At 37.8% G+C, this 20,309-nt stretch overlaps 2 protein-coding genes across 2 annotated transcripts; both read left to right on the forward strand.

Annotated features, from left to right (window-relative positions):
- Positions 1 to 3,396: 3,396 nt before the first annotated feature.
- LOC106967512 (olfactory receptor 11H6) lies at positions 3,397 to 4,389 on the forward strand. Its single transcript, XM_027066836.1, has one exon. It carries the CDS (start codon positions 3,397 to 3,399, stop codon positions 4,387 to 4,389), a length of 993 nt encoding a protein of 330 aa, XP_026922637.1.
- A 3,905-nt stretch (positions 4,390 to 8,294) lies between these two features.
- Positions 8,295 to 9,251, forward strand: LOC106967514 (olfactory receptor 11H7). Its single transcript, XM_015063728.2, has one exon. The coding sequence runs from the start codon at positions 8,307 to 8,309 to the stop codon at positions 9,249 to 9,251; it is 945 nt and encodes a 314-aa protein (XP_014919214.2). The 5' UTR covers positions 8,295 to 8,306.
- Positions 9,252 to 20,309: the final 11,058 nt, after the last annotated feature.

Below are 20,309 nucleotides of genomic sequence, written 5' to 3' on the forward strand. Positions count from 1 at the left end.
GTTCCTTTGTTCTTTGTAAGAACGTGTTAGGCCCTGCAGTTCTCTTCTCCCAACACATGGGGTAATAGATTCACATGAAGGATTCACTGGTATCACAGAGTTCCACTATGCAACTCACTTAGGAAAAATGGGGCTCAGATGTCTTGGATATTTGCGGGGGGGGGGGGGCAGGAATTAAATCTTCTTCAGTTACAATGTAGCCTGAGTCTTCTACCACTTTGTTTCTATTTGTCAGTAAATTTTGGTTGACAAATATCCTTTGGCAAGGGCAACTAAAATAGGATGTTTTTTTTCAGCGTTGTTGGCAAGGGACAATTGGAAAGTGGAAACTGAGAAAGTAATAGGCAGACTCTCTTGTCCTTTAGATTTACCAAATTTATCAAATTACCAAATTTGTGGATTAATCTTAAAAATATAAATATTTAAAGGAAAAAGAACCCCTGCACTTATAATTTTTAAAGTGCTCTTCTTTGGGCAAGCAGCTTAAATTTCAAGCAAGTAACTGGTATTATGGAGGAGGAGCTGGCTTCCTTATCAGTTCATATAGAATGGATTGTCCATGTTCTTTGTTGTTCCTCTTCTAACTGTTCATTTGTTGCATCACTTAAGGTGAACAGAAAGCTGAAGGAAGTGGATTTAAATTCACCCTTTGAGCTACTAACAGATGTGTTGTGAAGGTAAAGGAAGCAGAAATGGATGGATGCAGTGAGTTTCAAATTATTTGTGAAATTCATTTATCCCTCATTTTCTGATCCTGTATTCCACAGATAACTAAAGTTTCAATGTAGCACAAATTTTAAAAGGTCCTGGACATTCTGAAGTCAGATGACCAGGAAGGAGTTAAGACTTCTGAGTTTGGGTTCCAACTCAAAATCATGAACTGGAATTCTATTTCTTTTCTTGGTGCCAAGAACTACCTGGCCTATGAATAGAGTAAGTCAATTCATGTCTTATATCTCTATTTTCTTGTGAAGCAAAAAGTATCTCATTTATGTCAAATAAAGTCAGCAATCATGCTACTACCCTCACTACATAGATTTATCTAAGTTATTATGAACTGGAATAAATATTTTTTTCAGGCCCACGGCACATAATTAGATATGTGCTATGAAACACACAGTTCAAGACACTACAGAGGTAGGTGGCAGTCTTGATTGCTTTTATAAGTCATAAGTTCCAAAAGGGGAGGAATTTTATTCATCATGTTTACTATTGTACCCCAGAACTTAGTACGCTGCTAGGAATATAATCAATAGTGAATAAATGTTTGTTAAATGCCCAAATGAATAAGTAAATGGGTAATATGCTACAATTTAAATTTGACATTCAACTTTTTTTTTTTATAAGCCCAGTAACTACTTTCTGACCAAAAATGACAGCATGCGGTCTGAAAAGCATAGGTATGGTTATGGAAAATATATGTGAAATTACAAATTTCCTGGAAATGTTTATACATATGGTCATAATTATAGTCCATTGAACTAACTTGCTTGGAAAAATTTAAATTTGCATAAAAATAATATTTATTATGCAGTTTTTTTCATCATTCTAAAACGTTGTTAATCAATACAAATATCCAAAGTTACCTTGGCAGTTAAACATTTACCATCTGAGTTTGTTCCAGGTTTGATGAAATACTGAGAAGCAAGCTTCATGCTCTTGGAAGATTATATAAATGGCATAAGGATGCAATTTTGTGAGTATCTTAATAGTGACATTAATAAATAATGTGGTTGGGGTGCCTGGGTGGCTCTGTCAGCTAAGTGTCCAAATCTTGATTTCAGCTCAGGTCATGATCTCATGGTTTTTGAGTCTGAGCCCTGCATCAGGCTCTGCACTGATAGTGCTTGGGATTCTCCCTCTCTCTCTCTCCCTCAAAATAAATAAACTTAAATAAACAAATAAATAAATTGATCAATTATCCTATGTTGGTTGTCAATATATTACTAAATTTAAAATACTGGTGGTGGTTTACCCAGCCAAATATCTTGAACTTTAACAAGAAAACTTTAGGACATAGAAATAAGCCTGAACATATTGAAAAAAAAAAAAAAAGAAAGAAAGAAAGAAGCCTGGACAAATAGTTTTAGAAAGGTTGCTACCAATATCCAAGTTTATAGTAATATCTCAACTCCTAATTCATCCAATATGAGGAAGATTTTTCTGGTCTTGACATATCCTAAGGTAACCTTTCTATTTCTATTCATTATTTATTTAATTTAGGTAAAAGCAAGATGATGAATGGAAAGTTATGGTGCTTAGGGTTTAATTCATAGCAAAAAATGAAGAAACATGGTGTTATATACTAGAAAAATTTGGCATACCCAGCGGTAAGTTATCTCAAGAGCCTAGCCATGATGTAGAATAGCGCAGCTTAGGGGAAAACAAGCCAGGATAAATGTTGGCATCCAAAAGAAAGTAATGTATAGGGGACATAACAGCTTCCATTTGTTATATAAACCTCCAACCATCACCATAATGGAAGAAGAATGAGACTTACTTTGTTTTTTGGGTTTTTTTTAATTTTTTTTCAATATATGAAATTTATTGTCAAATTGGTTTCCATACAACACCCAGTGCTCATCCCAAAAGGTGCCCTCCTCAATACCCATCCCCCACCCTCCCTTCCCTCCCACCCCCCATCAACCCTCAGTTTGTTCTCAGTTTTTAAGAGGGAATGACACTTACTTTATATAGCTTTGGCAGAGTCCCAGGATCAATGCACAGAAGTAATAAAGGAGACATATTTTGTTCAACACAAAGAACTTTGAGAGAGCCAGAGATCCTCAAGAGGAAATGAACTAAATTGTTCTACAAATCCAGATGCCCCCTAGCAGAATGTGACCTAGAGAGGGCTACTCAGATGATTTTCACACCATTTTACAGAATCCTGAGGTTTCTAGATCACCTCCCTCAGAGCAGCAAAAGCAAAGGGTCTCAACACTCTCACCACACAGTTCCACTTATCTGCTTTTTATTGGACTTTTGTGTATGAAACTCTAAGAAGAAAATTTATTGCTTCAGATTTATATTCAATTTTGTTTCAAAGTAAAGGAATATATCCAAAATCTATACTTACATGTAGAATATCTAAGAGGTAATGATTTTAACATGAAAGATAAAATATTACTGAGACTCAGAGTTATAGGAATATTTGAAAAGAAGTGAGGTTCGTTCCAAACCAATCTTCAAATGGCCAGAGTATCTAGGAGTTACTGGCTTTGCACATTTAAGTAAACCCCTTAAATTTCTCTGAACTTCAGTTTCCTTATCTATAAAAGAGAAGGATGAAGCACACCTCCCTACAGCTCAAAGGGTCATTTGGAAGATCAAATGAGATAATTTATGTAAAAATACTTTGTACATTTACAAGTGAATTGTTAGCAAAACCCACAAATGTTCATTGTTATTCACTCCTTGGTTACTTCTGTTTCTCTAACAGCTTTGGAATCTCAGAACGCAACAATGCATTTTGTGACTGAGTTTGTCCTCCTGGGTTTTCCTGGTCAAAGGGAGATGCAGAACTTTTTCTTCTCATTAATCCTTGTGGTCTATCTCCTCACTCTGCTGGGGAATGGGGTTATTGTCTATGTAGTGAAATGGGACAAGCGGCTTCACACACCCATGTACATCCTCTTGGGAAACTTTGCCTTCCTAGAGATCTGGTACATCTCCTCCACTGTCCCAAACATGCTGGTCACCATCCTCTCTGAGACCAAGACCATCTCCTTCACTGGATGCTTCCTCCAATTTTACTTCTTTTTCTCACTGGGTACAACAGAGTGTTTCTTCTTATCAGTTATGGCTTTTGACCGGTACCTTGCCATCTGTCGCCCACTACATTACCCTTCCATCATGACTGGGAAGCTCTGTGTGATCCTGGTCTGCGTTTGCTGGGTGAGTGGATTTCTCTGTTATCCAATCCCCATTGTCCTCATCTCCCAACTTCCCTTCTGTGGACCTAACATCATTGACCACTTTGTGTGTGACCCAGGCCCATTGTTCGCACTGGCCTGCATCCCTGCTCCTTCCACTGAACTTATCTGCTATACCTTCAACTCAGTGATTATCTTTGGGCCCTTCCTTTCTATCTTGGGATCTTACACTCTGGTACTCAGAGCTGTGCTTCGTATTCCTTCTGGTGCTGGTCAAACTAAAGCTTTCTCCACATGTGGGTCACACCTAATGGTGGTGTCTCTATTCTATGGAACCCTTATGGTGATGTATGTAAGCCCAACATCAGGAAATCCAGCAGGAATGCAGAAGATCGTCACTTTGATATACTCAGCAGTGACTCCACTCTTAAACCCCCTTATCTATAGTCTTCGAAATAAAGACATGAAAGATGCCCTAAAGAAATTCCTAGGATTAAGAAGTAACCCAAACTGAGACATGTTTGAGAGACAAGCAGAATTTGTCACTTCTAACCTTAATTATTTATAAAAACAATAGAGAATGGCTTCTGAAAGTCGTGTTCCAGCTCACACTTAAGTAGAGGGAGATACTTATTTTTCACGGTAACTTAGCAGTTCAAGTTCAGCTCATCAATGAAAAATGTTCAATAAAACATTTTAAATTATCTCACTGGATAATTATATTGTGTTATTATATATATATCTTCTTTCCCTGTGATGTATCCTCATTGGTTTAATCTTAGCTGGTGGAAAGAATCACATATATGTGTACCTGGAGCCTTTCAATAGAGGGTGCAATCTTCTAAATTCAGAAAATACTCTTAAAGACAATGGACCAAGGGGCCACCACTAACAACAACAACAACGACAACAACAACAACAAAAAGCCCACCCAGTAACAGACATTTTCCATTATTTAAAGCTGTCTTTCACACCAAAAACAGAATATGTTTCATACTTCTTTCACTTAAAGTACAAACTCTCCTTCCTGCCAAAGCTCTCATTCACTAGACTCCTCAATCCATTCTTCTTTCCTATTGATCCACTGTCTAAGCCCTGCACTTCATAATGATCATTCTACATGTTCTCCCAAGTGGGCATCTTTACTCTTAGTGCTTACTCCCCAAATCAGTTGTGACAACTCCACTTGTAATATGAAATAACAATGTCCTAAGCATATTTTTACACCTCTCAGAAGGCTATAGTGCAACATCTGAGTCAGGAAAGCATTAAGAGAAAATTATACCAAGAACAAATTCCATCTTTGTGCCCAAACCCCATGCTGAAACAGGAAAGCCATTAGCTGAAAGGCCAATGTACTTAAAATGAAAGTACCCCCTTTTAGTTATGGCCATTTGGGAAATAAAATTTGGTGTGCCAGGAAGATAGGCCTGCTGGTACTAGTTGATTAAATACTCTCACACAGTGTTTCTCAAACCTTTCACTCCTCAATTCAAACAAAGAATGTTTGGCAACAGTGGTCAGAAAACATGGGGCATTTGGGGACAATATTTCTTTGAAACTCAAAGTTTTACCTAAAAAATGATCACAAATTATACTTTCTGTTCCACAGTACATACGTATTTTGTGTAATAAAGAATTATCTTCTCTTAGTAAAACCTTCCCTTCAGGAAGATATTTAATTAGGGGCTCTGTGTATCCCATGGCATACAATCACATACCCTGTTTGAGAAATACAAACTTAAGGAGACAGTGGGGTCCCCAGAGAGTCAATGTAGCACATTATCTAATAATAACTATGGGCCAACCTACCAGAAATATTAATGAAACCCCCAGGCAAGAAGGAAGAAGGTCCCTAGAGAAAGTTACAAGATCACATGAAGAGATACCTGAGAATTCTCAACAATGGCCAAAATGGCACATAAACTAAGACCAGCACATAGTTTCAGCACACTCTGTAGGAAACAGACCACTAGAATCTCACAGTGCAAAGGAAGTGAAACAAGTCATGCATGAAGCTCTCACAGAGGGCTTCCACATTAAAGGCAGTGAAGGAGAGAATCTTCGTGACCTCCCTATGAACTCTCCCCAAGATGACCTAGGAAAGCTTCTCAGTATATAGGAATCATCATCTCTGATGGGCATTGCTGCTATTATACACCACAGGTGGGCCTATTCACCTATATATTTGTTCATTCAATATACTCAAGAGATTGAGTATCAAGGAATATTGGTTACTTACAGCTCAAAAACAAAAACAAAACTCTCAGAGTGTTTAGATCACCCTGGAACTTATACTCCCCCAAATAAGTACACTAAATTGTGTCAAAGTAATCCACAGATCTTCCCCATCTCAGGAAGTGTCTGGAGCACCAGGAATGGTATGACTTTCACTGGTATTTTGAACAAAACAGTGTGGAACTAGCTCCATCCACTGGGACTGAAACCAAGAGAATACAGGGATTTGTTTTGTTTTGTTTTGTTTTGGTCTCCTCTCTCAGTTCTCTCCTCTTTGTTCATTCCATTACTTATGTCCACCATCAGGAGAGGTGGCATTAAAAAAAAATTTTAAGGGTAAAATCATATCTGTGTATAACCACTAAGATTCACATAGGGTTTAATGGTGAATATATTAGGAAATGCTTCTTATAATTATGTTGGAAACCATTTGTGAAATTCATTTACCATGCTTTCCCTAGAGCTAATAGTTTTTCTGTGAAGTCTTTTTTTAATGTAAAAAAGAGTAGCCTCTAGCTCAAACACATGCATTTTTATTTTGAGTCAAAGTCTGTGAATCTGATTCAAGTCATTGTTGCTGTTTTCCCAGGGGTAAGTGGCTGCTCTCTGCATTACTCCTTTCTTGTCTTGTCGAGAAAAGAGAGCTCTTGTTTGGAAAGCACAAAGTTCCCACAGTGGGAAACCATTTTTTATACCAAATTATCTTACCAAAATCATCCATTCTATGGAACACTTAACAAAAATTATGATCAATGCAGGTAAGTTTAGTTCTTCATAATCATCTTAATTTAAAAAATTAAAAAGAATTTAACTCCATCTTTCGATTTCCTTCTCTTCTTGGTTTCTTGTCCACAAGACTACAACCTGCTTTGACTTAACCAGTCCAATAGGAAGGTTGTGTTTGCTTCTAGATGAATAGGTTCATAGTTCACTTTATGCATTATTCATTTAGTGAACTTGCAACAGCTGTTTCATTATAAATATATTTATATCACTTAACATAATCGCACTGAATAGAAGGATTTTTCCCATTTGATTATGCTCAGTGAGTACTATAAATATTTTATACACACCACTTCTATCAAAATTATTTTTAAGCAGAATTTTCCTCTTATCAAAGAAGTATCTTATTAAAAAAATTCTGGAGATTTTAATATGTTAAAGCTATCATTGTGTTCTTTTCTCTGAATTATTTGATTCTTAAAAAGGTATCTTTGGTGATGGTATTGTAAAGAGAATAAGATCAAATTTTGGAATATGGGAAATAATTATTTTTGATACATCTTTGATTCTTTTCTATTATTTTGAAAATTGAGAGTGTTTTTTAAATAGACTAAATCTATTTTAAAATCTTCCAAATAATAAACTTTAGGAAGATTGTAGCAGCAGTGAGAAGAGCTTTACAAGAAAATCTCCTGGTGATTTTAATTTTCTTCTCCAATACATTGTATCTGTTATATTCATCTTTAATAACATAGATTTAAATGCATATGAAGCATAACTTATCACATGAAATTAATCATTATGGAGTGAATTATAGTGACTTTTTATTGACAAAAACAAAGGAATAAATACCAAATTGTAAATGAGCTTTAATGCAATGTAAACATCTTTAAATAGGAAGTAGCTGTAAGAATTTGTTATCTGAATATCTTTGTTGATTTTCTCCCACTATCATGAAAAAAATGATAGAAAGTAAATCTCCTAATGGAAATGGCTCAAGAAAAAAGGTAGGGGAGACAGAGAGGGTGAGAATCTGTAATAATGTCAAAGCTCAAACCATTCAAATCTATACAATGTGTCAGATACAAACCTATTTTTACATGATAGCATGTGTGTCCTCACATTTTGAAATAAATAGCACTAACTGCTATATATGAACAGTTTTCACTGAAAAAAAATTAAACATAAACCATTTTTGCCTCTAACACAAGATTTCTTTATATCTAAAAAAGATTAAATTTAACTGATTTTGCCCACTGATAAAGAAAGTTCAAGTAGCTTAGAATTGTACATTTACAAAAAATCAGAGCCAAAGAGCTCACTCAGAATAGAGCAGGACTTATTCAAAACTTGTTTTAGAATATTCAGTACACTTTCCTGCATCAAACTGCCTATCCTAAGAAAAGTTTCAAATGTCTCAGCAGAAAAGTGACTTATCATTATCTGTCTTCTCTCCACAGTCTGGGGGCCATGAATAAGTCAGGGATATCTACTGTGACACAGTTTGTCTTGTTGGGTTTTCCTGGTCCCTGGAAAATACAGATCATCCTTTTCTCAATGGTTTTCTTGGTCTACATCTTGACTCTGACTGGGAATATGGCCATCATTTGTGCAGTGAGGTGGGACCATCGACTCCATACACCTATGTATGTGCTCCTGGCCAACTTCTCCTTTCTAGAGATCTGGTATGTGACCTGCACAGTCCCCAACATGCTGGTCAATTTTCTTTCCAAAACTAAGACCGTATCATTCTCTGGCTGCTTCACTCAATTCTACTTCTTCTTTTCCCTGGGCACAACTGAGTGCTTCTTCCTCTGTGTCATGGCCTATGATCGGTACCTGGCCATCTGCCGTCCACTGCACTATCCCTCCATTATGACCGGGAAGCTCTGTGTCATTCTGGTGTGTCTTTGTTGGCTCATTGGTTTCCTTGGACATGCAATTACTATTTTCTTCATTTCCCAACTACCCTTTTGTGGTCCCAACATTATTGATCACTTCCTGTGTGATGTGGACCCACTGATGGCATTGTCCTGTGCCCCCACACCAATCATAGAGTATGTATTCCACTTTGTGAGCTCTCTTATCATCATTCTCACCATTTTGTACATTATTGGGTCCTATGCCTTAGTGCTCAGAGCTGTGCTTCAGGTTCCTTCTTCAGCTGGGCGGCAAAAGGCCTTCTCTACCTGTGGATCCCACTTAGCTGTGGTGTCTCTATTCTATGGAACCATAATGGTGATGTATGTGAGTCCTACATCTGGCAACTCAGTTGCTATGTATAAGATCATCACACTGATATACTCTGTAGTGACACCAGTCTTAAACCCCCTCATCTATAGCTTACGCAACAGGGAAATGAAATTTGCCCTCCATCAGGTCATTTGTGGAATAAGAATCATCCAACCCTCATGAAAAGGTTTTGTGAGAAACAATGACTCTTTTTCTGAAAGTGGAACAGTAACTCTTTTCTTCCAATCCAAACTGATTTGACTTTATTCATAACCATAATGGTCCTGTGGTACAAAACAAAATTCATGTATTTAGTCATATTTGGATGTGCTTTTAGTTTCATGAATCTGTTTCCATGGAAAGAGATTGCCACCCAACACAGAGAAAAAAATAACTCTCAAAAATCTCAATATTTACCTCCAGGAAGGTTTTGATTTTTTCAGTGTACAATCTCTGTCCACACAACTTGGTTAAGAGATATGAATCAAATTGGTTATTTGCTTACAAGGCTGTATAATGCTTCACTTTTAAAAAAAATTTTTAGTGTTTATTTATTTATTTTGAGAGAGAGAACTTGCAAGGAGAGGAGGGACAGAGAGAGAAGGAGAGAAAGAGAAACCCAAGCAGTCTCCATGCTCAGTGCAAAACTGAACATGGGGCTTGATTCCATGATCATGAGATCATGACCTGAGCTGAAATCAAGAGTCAAATGCTCAACCAACTGAGCCACCCAGGCATATAACACATAAAATGCCTTTTGTCATTTCAACTTGGACCAATCTTGAAAGGGTTTTCACCCCAAAGCACAACTTGGAAAATAAGGCCACCCCAAATGTGAGTCTATGTGGAGTGGGTCACCAGAATCCAGGGATGAAAGAAGTCATAAGTAGCCAAACAATGAAGCACTACATACATCAGGTAACTACAGTTTAGGGAGCTCTGCCCCCACCAAAAAAGGAAACACTCCATGAGAGAAAAATCAACATACAAATTTCTGCTAAACAATAGGGCAACAATACCACTCAAGGAAAAGCTTTTCACCTTTATATTTCTCCCACCTGAAACCTAGAGTAACCAGAGGCAGTGTAGTCATGTGGGAGAAAAGGAGTAAAAGGGCAGAGGAAAAGTAGTACATCAAGTCTGAGTCAGACACAGTCTTGAGAAATAAGTTTTAATTTGGATAAAAGATTAAAATTTTGCTTTTAAACTATACTACAATTTCCAATATCTGGACAAGAGAACCCTGTATTAATACTAAAAGTAACCAGAAAAGCTATCACAGTGGCCCAAGATATTATCCAGAGATGGAAACAAATAGAACATCAGAAAGTGTGTGAAGTAGAAATGGTGAAAAAAAAATAAAGTTTCTTTGTGTTTATATCCCACTAAGTCCAAAACAATCAATTAAATAATTAAAGTGCAAATGTTTTTAAAATGCTGTAGCCTAAAGAAGGAAGAAAACCTTCACCTGAAGACCAAAAGGTATGTTTTTGAAAGTATTTTTGGGCAACTGGACAGCACTATACTTCAAGATGAGTACAGGAACTTAAAAAAGGTGGGAACAGAATCAGAAACTCTACTTGGGAAGCTACTAGTGACAGATTTGAACAATCCACTACAGTTTGGACTTAATTCAGCACTAATATTTTAGTGATTCAGCTGAATTCATTAGCTGAAGGAAGAGAAAGTATTTTGTATAAAATAGCTCACATGTATCCTACTACTGCAACTTATTAGATGTTGAATATGTAGCTATACCTATCAAACACCTATTCTTTTGTTAAGATTCAATTGAGACATCACTTCCACCAGAAAGTCTTCCCAACATTCCCAGGTTGCACTATATGTCTCTTCATAATGCATGTAAAACACACCAGGTAATTTTTCATCATTGTACTTACAAACTCTTTGAGGTGAGTCTATTAGGTATCTGTCTCTTCCTCTAGAGTATAAGCCCTTTTAGGACAAGGACAGTATCTTATCGTTTCTTCCCCAGCATGTAGCATGATAACTGACTGAATTATAGTAAGCATGTAAAGAAAGCAGGAGCAGGGGCCAACATGGTGGCGAAGTAGGGGGAATTCATACTCCCCCCCTCTCTCAAAGAAGTGTAAAAGCCAAAGGACTTTGAACACCAGAGCCTGGGAGGTAAAGAGAATGAATCTGCTAAGATAGGTGGGTAACTGCTGACTTGGGGGAGATTAAAAAAAGGCCACGTGGGCACGGAGGGGAGGGACCCCCTTCTGCAGAGTGACAAAGGAAAGAGAAAGAGCGGCTAGGGAAGTGCAGGACCATATCTGGACAGGAGAAAGACTTCGGACTGAGACTGAGAGGGATCCGACCTCTAACTGCGGGGCTTACTTCGGACTGGAGCTGGCTCCCCGTTCATACACCTGGGGAGGAGGGGAACCAGGCCGGGGTGTGGTTGCAGGTCAGGGGCTCAGTCGGCAGCTGGAGACAGTGGTTCCCTCCTTGGAGGGCTGCGCAATAGCACAGGACCTGCCTGCGTCTGCCATCCCTGGGCACAGTGGCTGGGCTGAGGGCTCAGTCTGCAGAAGGATAAGGCCACCGTTTCCCTGGAGTGCTGTGGGAAAAGACAAAGGCTGCCTGTGTCCGCCACCCCGGGGGGCTCAGTCCACAGTAGGAGAAGGCAATCCTCCTGTAGTGCGGCTGCACAGACAAAGCCAGCCAGGACCACATCTCGCCGCACGGAGAGGCGCTTCCCCAGGGCTAGAGCGCACTGAGCGGGACTTTGAATCCTAGCCCAGCACAGGGTGAGAGGAGTTGGCGCAGAAAGACCACCCCATCTGTGCTCGCTGCACAGTGAAGACGACTCAAACTGAGTCCACCGGTCCGGCTCCGTGGAGAAGAGACTGGGGGATCACCATCCCCCCCCCACCCCCACCCCCACCACCGCCACCAAGATGGGGCCTCAGGGATCACTCCCGGGGCCCATAGTGGAGGTGGGTTCAGATTATGCCAAACCATACCCCTTTGCACTGGGTAATTGTGTATCCACCAGAACGGCACAGACCCTGCGGACAGCTGCTACCTACAAGCGCTGCAGCATTGCCCAGATTAACTCTAGGTCAATTCTAGATATATAGATACATTCGCCACTCCCCCCCCCCCCGCCCCATTTTGCCTCCTTATCCCTTCCCTCCCCTCCGCTGGTTACTCTGGTTATTGGTCTGTCTAAACAAACATATTTAATCCATTGTCTTGACACATGTTCTACACCTTCTTCACACTCCTTTCTCTCTCTCTGGAATAATCAAGCCATATAGTTTCTCTGTCTGGGTAACTTTGTTTCTTTTTCCCAGCCTCCTTCTTTATTTTCCTTTCTCTCTCTCTAGATTAAACCTTTTAGTCTCTTTGCCTAATCAATGTTTATGCCCCCCCCTTCCTGTCATTTCTCTCTTTGTATGTGCTCTTCCATCAGCACTGCCTCCACCCTCTTCTTTACTTATAGTCGGTGTTTTGGGGTTTTTTGTTTTTAGTCTTCAGGGTTTTTTGTTTACTTGTTGGTTTGTGTTATTTGTGTGTTTGTGTGTCTTTTGTCTCCTGTTTGTCTACCTGTTTTCCTTTACAGGGCTACTCCAAGGAACAAATCAAAGCATATCTGGTGGAGGGTCCAAAATAGTAAGCATGTAAAGAAAGGAAAAGTTTTTAGAACTGGATGAGTGAGCTAGTTCCTGAATCAGTCCTCACTGAATTAAATATACTTTGGTCACAAAACCACTAACTGTTTACATTTTTTTAATTTAAGGAAATTATCACTTTTAAAACTATATTTTGGTATGTTTTATAATAAAAAAATCATCTTGTCATAAAATTCTTGAACAATACATAAGAGGTAAAGTTAAGAGTAAAAGCTGTCACCTTCCTCCTTACAATCCCACTTCCCACAAATAACAAGTTTAATACTGGTCAAAATTTCTATATATATATATATAGTAGCATGCAAATGCACATATATATATATATAATGCATATATATATATATAATGCACATATATATATATAATGGTTTTTCTTTTTTTAAACTGATTGTATTACACAGACTATTTCATAGCAGTTATTTATTCTCCTAAAATTTTGTAATTTTCTATACAGGTACAATACAAATAGATATGCTTCATTCTTTTTCACTTTCATATTGTCCTCTTGTGGAAATAAATCATAACTTTTTCATTTTTCCCCAACTGCTAGACAAACATTGTGTTAAAGTATTCTATTCTCACATAGGTTCAATCTATGGAAAATAAAAAATTAAAAGTAAAAAAAAAAAAAAAACCTACAGTTCTAGGGAGGATCTTGTTAAAGAAAACAAATCTATCACAAATATCATCTAACTAAATAATAAGCCAAACACATACAAAGTCTATATAATGTATATGCAACTTTAAAGAATATAAAATTTAGAAATGCCTGTGTTCTTCTTCACCCAAGTAAAAATCATGGCACAGTGTCAGCACTTTAGAAGCCTTCTGTGAGTCTATCCTCAACTACATTAGTCTCCCTACACAGCAAGAGGGGGTAGGGATTTTGTATTAATCTTTCCCTTTTCTTTGGCTTTACTACTTACTTATCTCTAAATAAAAACTATGGAGTAGGGAACCCAAATAATATTTCTCCACAGAAATGCTGAAAAACTGATGAACACTGTCAGAATCTACTTAATTGGAATTCTGGAAAAAAGTCAAAAATGTATAGCAACTAAGTTAATGCTTCTTCAAGAAAAAGGCAAATAACACATGGTAGGAGAGCTTTATGAAATTTTAACTTATCTCTGCCACATCTCCTTCTCCTCAGAGAAGTAGCAGTCTTAAAGTTAGCAGTCTATATTCCTGGTGGAAGTTACTGGTTCCTGGTTCCAGGCGAAGCAGAATTGAACTTGTTCTCAGAAGTTGTTTGTCTGTTTTGACATATCTAAGGGCTCCCTGAAAGACTGTAAGAGAGAGCTTGTCTTTATTTCACCTACCTTGGAACTCTCTCAAGACACAGAAACATCTATGTGGAAAGCATTCCTCAAAAACAATAAAAGGCAAATGAACAAGCCATTGCTGCCTAGGGCAAAGGATATCAATTGAGAAAAACAATAAACACACTGAAAATTCTAGGAGGAGAATTTTGGAGAGTTAGTTACTTATTCCTGGAAATCTCCCCAAACGGAAAATATCAATAACAGGAAAGGAATTATACAAAAGAATTAAATAAATATTCTAGAGCTAAAAAGTACATTAGCAAACATTAAAAATTTCCTAGAGAAGTTCAACAATAGATTAAAAGTAGAAATAAAAATCACTAAACTTGAAAATAGGTCAATTGAGATTATTCAGTCTGAGGAAAGAAAGAAAAAGAAATAGGTAAGCCAAACAGAGCCTAAGAGATGTATGGGACACAATCAAATATACCAATATACACATAGTAAAGAGACCAGAAGAAGGGAGAAAGAAAGGAATATAAAGAATATTTTAAGAAATAATGGCCCAAAACTGCCCAATACTTAGAGATAGAATTTCATATCCAAGAAGTTCAATGAACTCAAAGAGATTCACACCGAAACACATAATAATAAAAGTCAAATATAAAGTAAGCAAAAAAATGTTGAAAGCAAAAGAGAAGTGACTTTTACCCAAAGCAATCTACATATTCAATGCAATCCCTATCAAAATAATACCAGCATTCTTCACAGTGCTAGAACAAACAATCCTAAAATTTGTATGGAACCAGAAAAGACCCCGAATAGCCAAAGTGATCTTGAAAAAGAAAACCGAAGCTGGAGGCATCACAATCCTGGACTTCAAGCTGTATTACAAAGCTATAACCATCAAGACAGTATGGTACTGGCAAAAGAACAAATACTCAGATCAATGGAACAGAAGAAAGAACCCAGAAATGGACCCACAAACGTATGGCCAACTAATGTTTGACAAAGCAGGAAACAATATCCAATGGAATAAAGACAGTCTCTTCAGCAAGTGGTGCTGGGAAAACTGGACAGCGAAAAAATGCAAAAAAAATGAACCTGGACCACTTTCTTACACCATACACAAAAATAAACTCAAAATGGATGAAAGACCTCAATGTAACAGAGGAAGCCATCAAAATCCTCAAGGAGAAAGCAGGCAAAAACCTCTTTGATCTTGGCCGCAGCAACTTCTTACTCAACATGTCTCCAGAGGCAAGGGAATCAAAAGCAAAAATGAACTACTGGGACCTCATCAAAATAAAAAGCTTCCACACAGCGAAGGAAACAATCAGCAAAACTAAAAGGCAACCGACAGAATGGGAGAAGATATTTGCAAACGACATATCAGATAAAGGGTTAATATTCAAAATCTATCAAGAACTTATCAAACTCAACACCCAAAACACAAATAATCCAGTGGAGAAATGGTCAAAAGACATGAATAGACACTTCTCCAAAGAAGACATCCAGATGGCCAACCGACACATGAAAAAATGCTCAACATCACTCATCAGGAAAGTACAAATCAAAACCACATTGAGATACCATCTCACATCAGTCAGAATGGCTAACATGAACAGCTCAGGCAACAACAGATGTTGGAGAGGATGTGGAGAAAGGGGATCTCTTTTGCGCTGCTGGTAGGAATGCAAGCTGGTGCAGCCACTCTGGAAAACAGTATAGAGGTTCCTCAAAAAGTTAAAAAGAGAACTACCCTACGATTCAGCAATTGCACTATTAGGTATTTATCCAAGGGACACAGGTATGTTGTTTTGAAGGGGCACATGCACCCCAATGTTTATAGCAGCACTATCAACAATAGCCAAAGTATGGAAAGAGTCCAAATGTCCATCGATGGATGAATGGATAAAGAAAATGTATATATATATATATATATATATATATATATATATACACACACCACATTTTCATATGTGTGTATACACACATATACACAATGGAGTATATATATATATATACACACACACACAAAATGGAGTGTGTGTGTATGTATGTATATATATATATATATATATATATATATATATATATATATATAAATGGAGTATTACTCGGCTATCAAAAAGAATGAAATCTTGTCATTTGCAACTACGTGGATGGAACTAGAGGGTATTATGCTAAGCAAAATAAGCCAGAGAAAGACAAATATCATATGACTTCACTCATATGAGGACTTTAAGACACAGATGAACACAAGGGAAGGGAAGCAAAAATAATATAAAAACAAGGAGGGGGACAAAACATAAGAGATTCTTAAATATGGAGAACAAACAGGGTTACTGGAGGGGCTGTGGAAGGGGGGGTGGGCTAAATGGGTAGGGGGTATTAAGGAATCTACACCTGAAATCACTGTTGCACTATATGCTAACTAACTTGGATATAAATTTTAAAAAATAATAAAATAATAAAAATTAAAAAAAAAGAGACGTGACTTGTTATGAACAAATGATACTAAATAAGATTTATAGCCAATTTCTCATCAGAAACCAGGAAGGCTGGAAGGCAGTAGGATGACATTTTTAGAGTGTTAAAAGAAAAAAACATAACCAAGATTTCTGGCAAAACTGTCCCACAAAAAAATGCTGAAGGAGTCCTTCAGGTTGAAATGAGAGGACAAGAGACAGTAACTTAAAGCCGTATGGATATAAAAACCACTTGTGATGAGCACTGGGTGTTATACATAAGTGATGAATCATTAAATTCTACTCCTGAAACGAATATTACACTATATGTTAACTAAGTAGAATTTAAAATCATATGATTTCATTCATATGTGGAATTTAAGAAATAAAACAGATGAACATAGGGGAAGGGAAGCAAAAATAAGATAAAAACTGAGAGGGAGGCAAGCTATAAGAGACTCTTAAACACAGAGAACTGAGGGTTGCTGAGAGGGTGTTGAATGGGGGGATGGGCTAAATGGGCGATGGGCATTAAGGAGGGCACTTGTTGGAATGAGCACTGGGTGTTATATGTAAGTGATGAATCAAATTTCACTCCTGAAACCATTATTACACTACATGTTAACTAACTTGGATTTAAATAATTAAAAAAAAAAAACTTAAGGGGAATTTAAATAAAACTTTAAACTACAAAAAAAAGAGAGACACAAAAAACACTGACAAAGACAACTATATACATAAATATAAAAGCCAGTAATCCTGTATTTTTGATTTGTAACTCTTCTTTTTTTTCTGTGTGATTTAAAGAACAAATGTATAAAATAATAATTTTAAGTCTATGTTAATAAGACAAAAATTCAGTGACAGCAAATCTCAAAGGGATATTTATACCAATAAATATCTAATTTAAAAAGAAGGGGAGGTGCCAAGATGGCGGAACAGCATGGAAGTTTTTTTGTGTCTCTCATCCCTGACATGCAGCCAGATCAACACTAAACTACATTGCATGCCTCGAAAACCGATTTGAGGATTAACACAACAATCTGCACAACCTGAACCATAGAACTCAGCAGGTACGCAGCACAAGGTGAACTGGGGGAGAGAGAAGCCATGGAGGGCAGGAAGATGGTTTTGCTGGCAGAGACAGATTGGAGATGGAACAGGGGAGAGTATGGAAAAAGCACCAGACCCCCCAAAAGCAGCTGGAGAGAAAAAGGAACAGTGGAAACAGCCACAGGGACTGAACAAAAAAGGGAGAAAGGAGAAAGGAGAGGGTTTAAATTCCATTAAGACTGTGTAAATGGGGAGGGAAGCTCAGAGTCTGAGCTCAATACCTGGCAGAGCTCAGGTAGGAAGCGTGGTTACCCAGGAGCAGAGAGCAAGATCCGAGGGGTCTGAGGGCCACACAGGAAGAGGTGATTCCCCTGCTGGGAGAACATTTGGTAGAGGCAGTGCAGCCTCCCCACAGACAAAGGCCCCAGCAGATCCCGGAGAACAGCCACATTCACTGCTGTTGGAGCAAGGACGTTGAGGGTGAAGCCTGGCACCAGATGTGTGTTGTGATTTGCCATAATCCCTGAAATGCTGCTACTACATGATTCCACGAACTTTTTCTGTGGCAGGCTGGCTCCTGGCCACAGTCTCTGGGCATCAGCAGCAGCAGCACAGTCTCATGAACATTACTGGGGGTGGGCAGGCACCTGGCCATTGCTCAGGGAGACCTGCCCCCAGAGAGTCAGAATGGGTCAAAGCCTCAGTCCCTCAGCAGCAAGACGTTGGGAGACACAGCCCCATGTGAGATAAAACTCAGGAGAGAGGTGCCGCCTGGCAGCCTGACAGCTTGGTCACGGACAGTTTAAAAGTGAGCAGTGGACAGAAGCTGGAGACAAAGGAGGGATGCTTGATTGCTGGTCAGGGAGAACACAGAGTTCTGATACTAGAGACTGCGTAGTTGGATGATGCTGTTTTCATCCCTCCCATGCATGTGCATACACACCTACACATGCCACAACAATACACCCCAGTAACCTAAGCAGTGCCACCTAGTGGAGAACAGAGCTGTTACCCTGCCCAACTGGGCCAACCTTATACTTAAGGAACACCGCAAGTCTCTCCAACTGCTTAGTTTACAGACTATAGAGTGCTTCATAGTTTGACTTCTAGAGGAAACCAGATGTAATTTCAATCATACTTGATTCTGTTTCCTGGTCCATCTATTTTTTTCTTTTTCTTTTCTTTTCTTATTCTTGAATACAGAAAGAGAATAAATTTATTTTTATTTTCCATTTTTATTAAAAAGATTTTTCTTTAATTTTTTCTACTTTTTTACTTCTTTGTAACATTTTATATTCCATTTTACTTCATCATTTAATTCTATTCTATTTTACTGTATTCATTTTTTTCAAATTTTCAAAATTTTTTTGCTGTTTTTTCCTTTTCTTATCTTTCCCTTTTTTCTTTAATCTATCAAGTTTCTTTCAACAACCAGACCAAAACACACCTAGTATCTAGCATCCTTTATTTTATTTTTTGTGTTGTTTTTAATTGTTTATTTTTTTTACTTTATTAATTCCTTTTCTTCCATCAAAATGATGAATGAAGGAATTCAGCCCAAAAGAAAGAACAGGAAGAAATGACAGCCAGGGAATTCATCAACACAGATACAAGCAAGATGTATGAACCAGAATTTAGAATCACAATAATAAGAATACCAGCTGGGGTTGAAAACAGATTATAATCCCTTTCTGTGGAGATGAAAGGAGTAAAAGCTAGTCAGGATAAAATTAAAAAATGTTGTCACTGAGCTCTAATCTCAAATGGGTGCCTTGGTGGCACGGATGGATGAGGCAGAGCAGCAAATCAGAGATATAGAGGACAAACTTATGGAGAACAATGAAGCAGGAAAAAAAGGGAGACTAAGGCAAAAGAGCATGATATAAATTAGAGAACTCAGTGACTCATTAAAAAGGAATAACATCAGAATCATAGGGGTCCCACAAGATGAAGAGAGAGAAAAAGGTATAGAAGTTCAACAAAAACTGACCATCAACAAGGCATATCATAGTCAAATTCAGAAAATATTCAGGCAAGGAAAGAATCATGAAAGCAGCAAGGGAAAAAAAAGTCCTTAACTTACATGGGAAAACATATCAGGTTCACAACAGACCTATCCACAGAAACTTGGCAGGCCAGAAATGAGTGGTAGGATATATTCAACATGCTGAATCGGAAAAATATGCAGCCAAGAATTCTTTATGCAGCAAGGCTGTCATTCAAAATAGAAGGAGAGATAAAAAGTTTTCCAGACAAACAAAAATTAAACGAGTTCATGACCACTAAACCAGCCCTGCAAGAAATTTTAAGGAGGACTCTCTGAGGAGAAAAGCCAAAACAAAACAAAACAAAAACAAAACAAAAACAAAAAAACCCAAAAGCAACAAACACTAGAAAGGGCCAGAGAACACCACCAGAAACTCCAGCTCTACAGGTAACATAATGGCAATAAATCCATATCTTTCAATACTCACTCTAAATGTCAATGGACTCAATGCTCCAATCAAAAGACAAAGGGTAACAGAATGGATAAGAAAACAAGATCCATCTATATGCTGTTTACAAGAGACCCATTTTAGACCTAAAACACCTTCAGATTGAAAGTAAGGGGATGGAGAACCATCTATCATGCTAATGGTCATAAGAAGAAAGCCAGAGTAGCCATAGTTATATCAGACAATCTAGATGTTAAAATAAAGACTGTAACAAGAGATGAAAAATGGCATTATATCATAATTAAGGGGTCTATCCACCAAAAAAAAATCTAACAATTGTAAACATTGATGCTCC

The sequence above is a fragment of the Acinonyx jubatus genome, chromosome B3 (genome assembly GCF_027475565.1).
Source record: "Acinonyx jubatus isolate Ajub_Pintada_27869175 chromosome B3, VMU_Ajub_asm_v1.0, whole genome shotgun sequence".
Lineage (NCBI taxonomy): Eukaryota > Metazoa > Chordata > Mammalia > Carnivora > Felidae > Acinonyx > Acinonyx jubatus.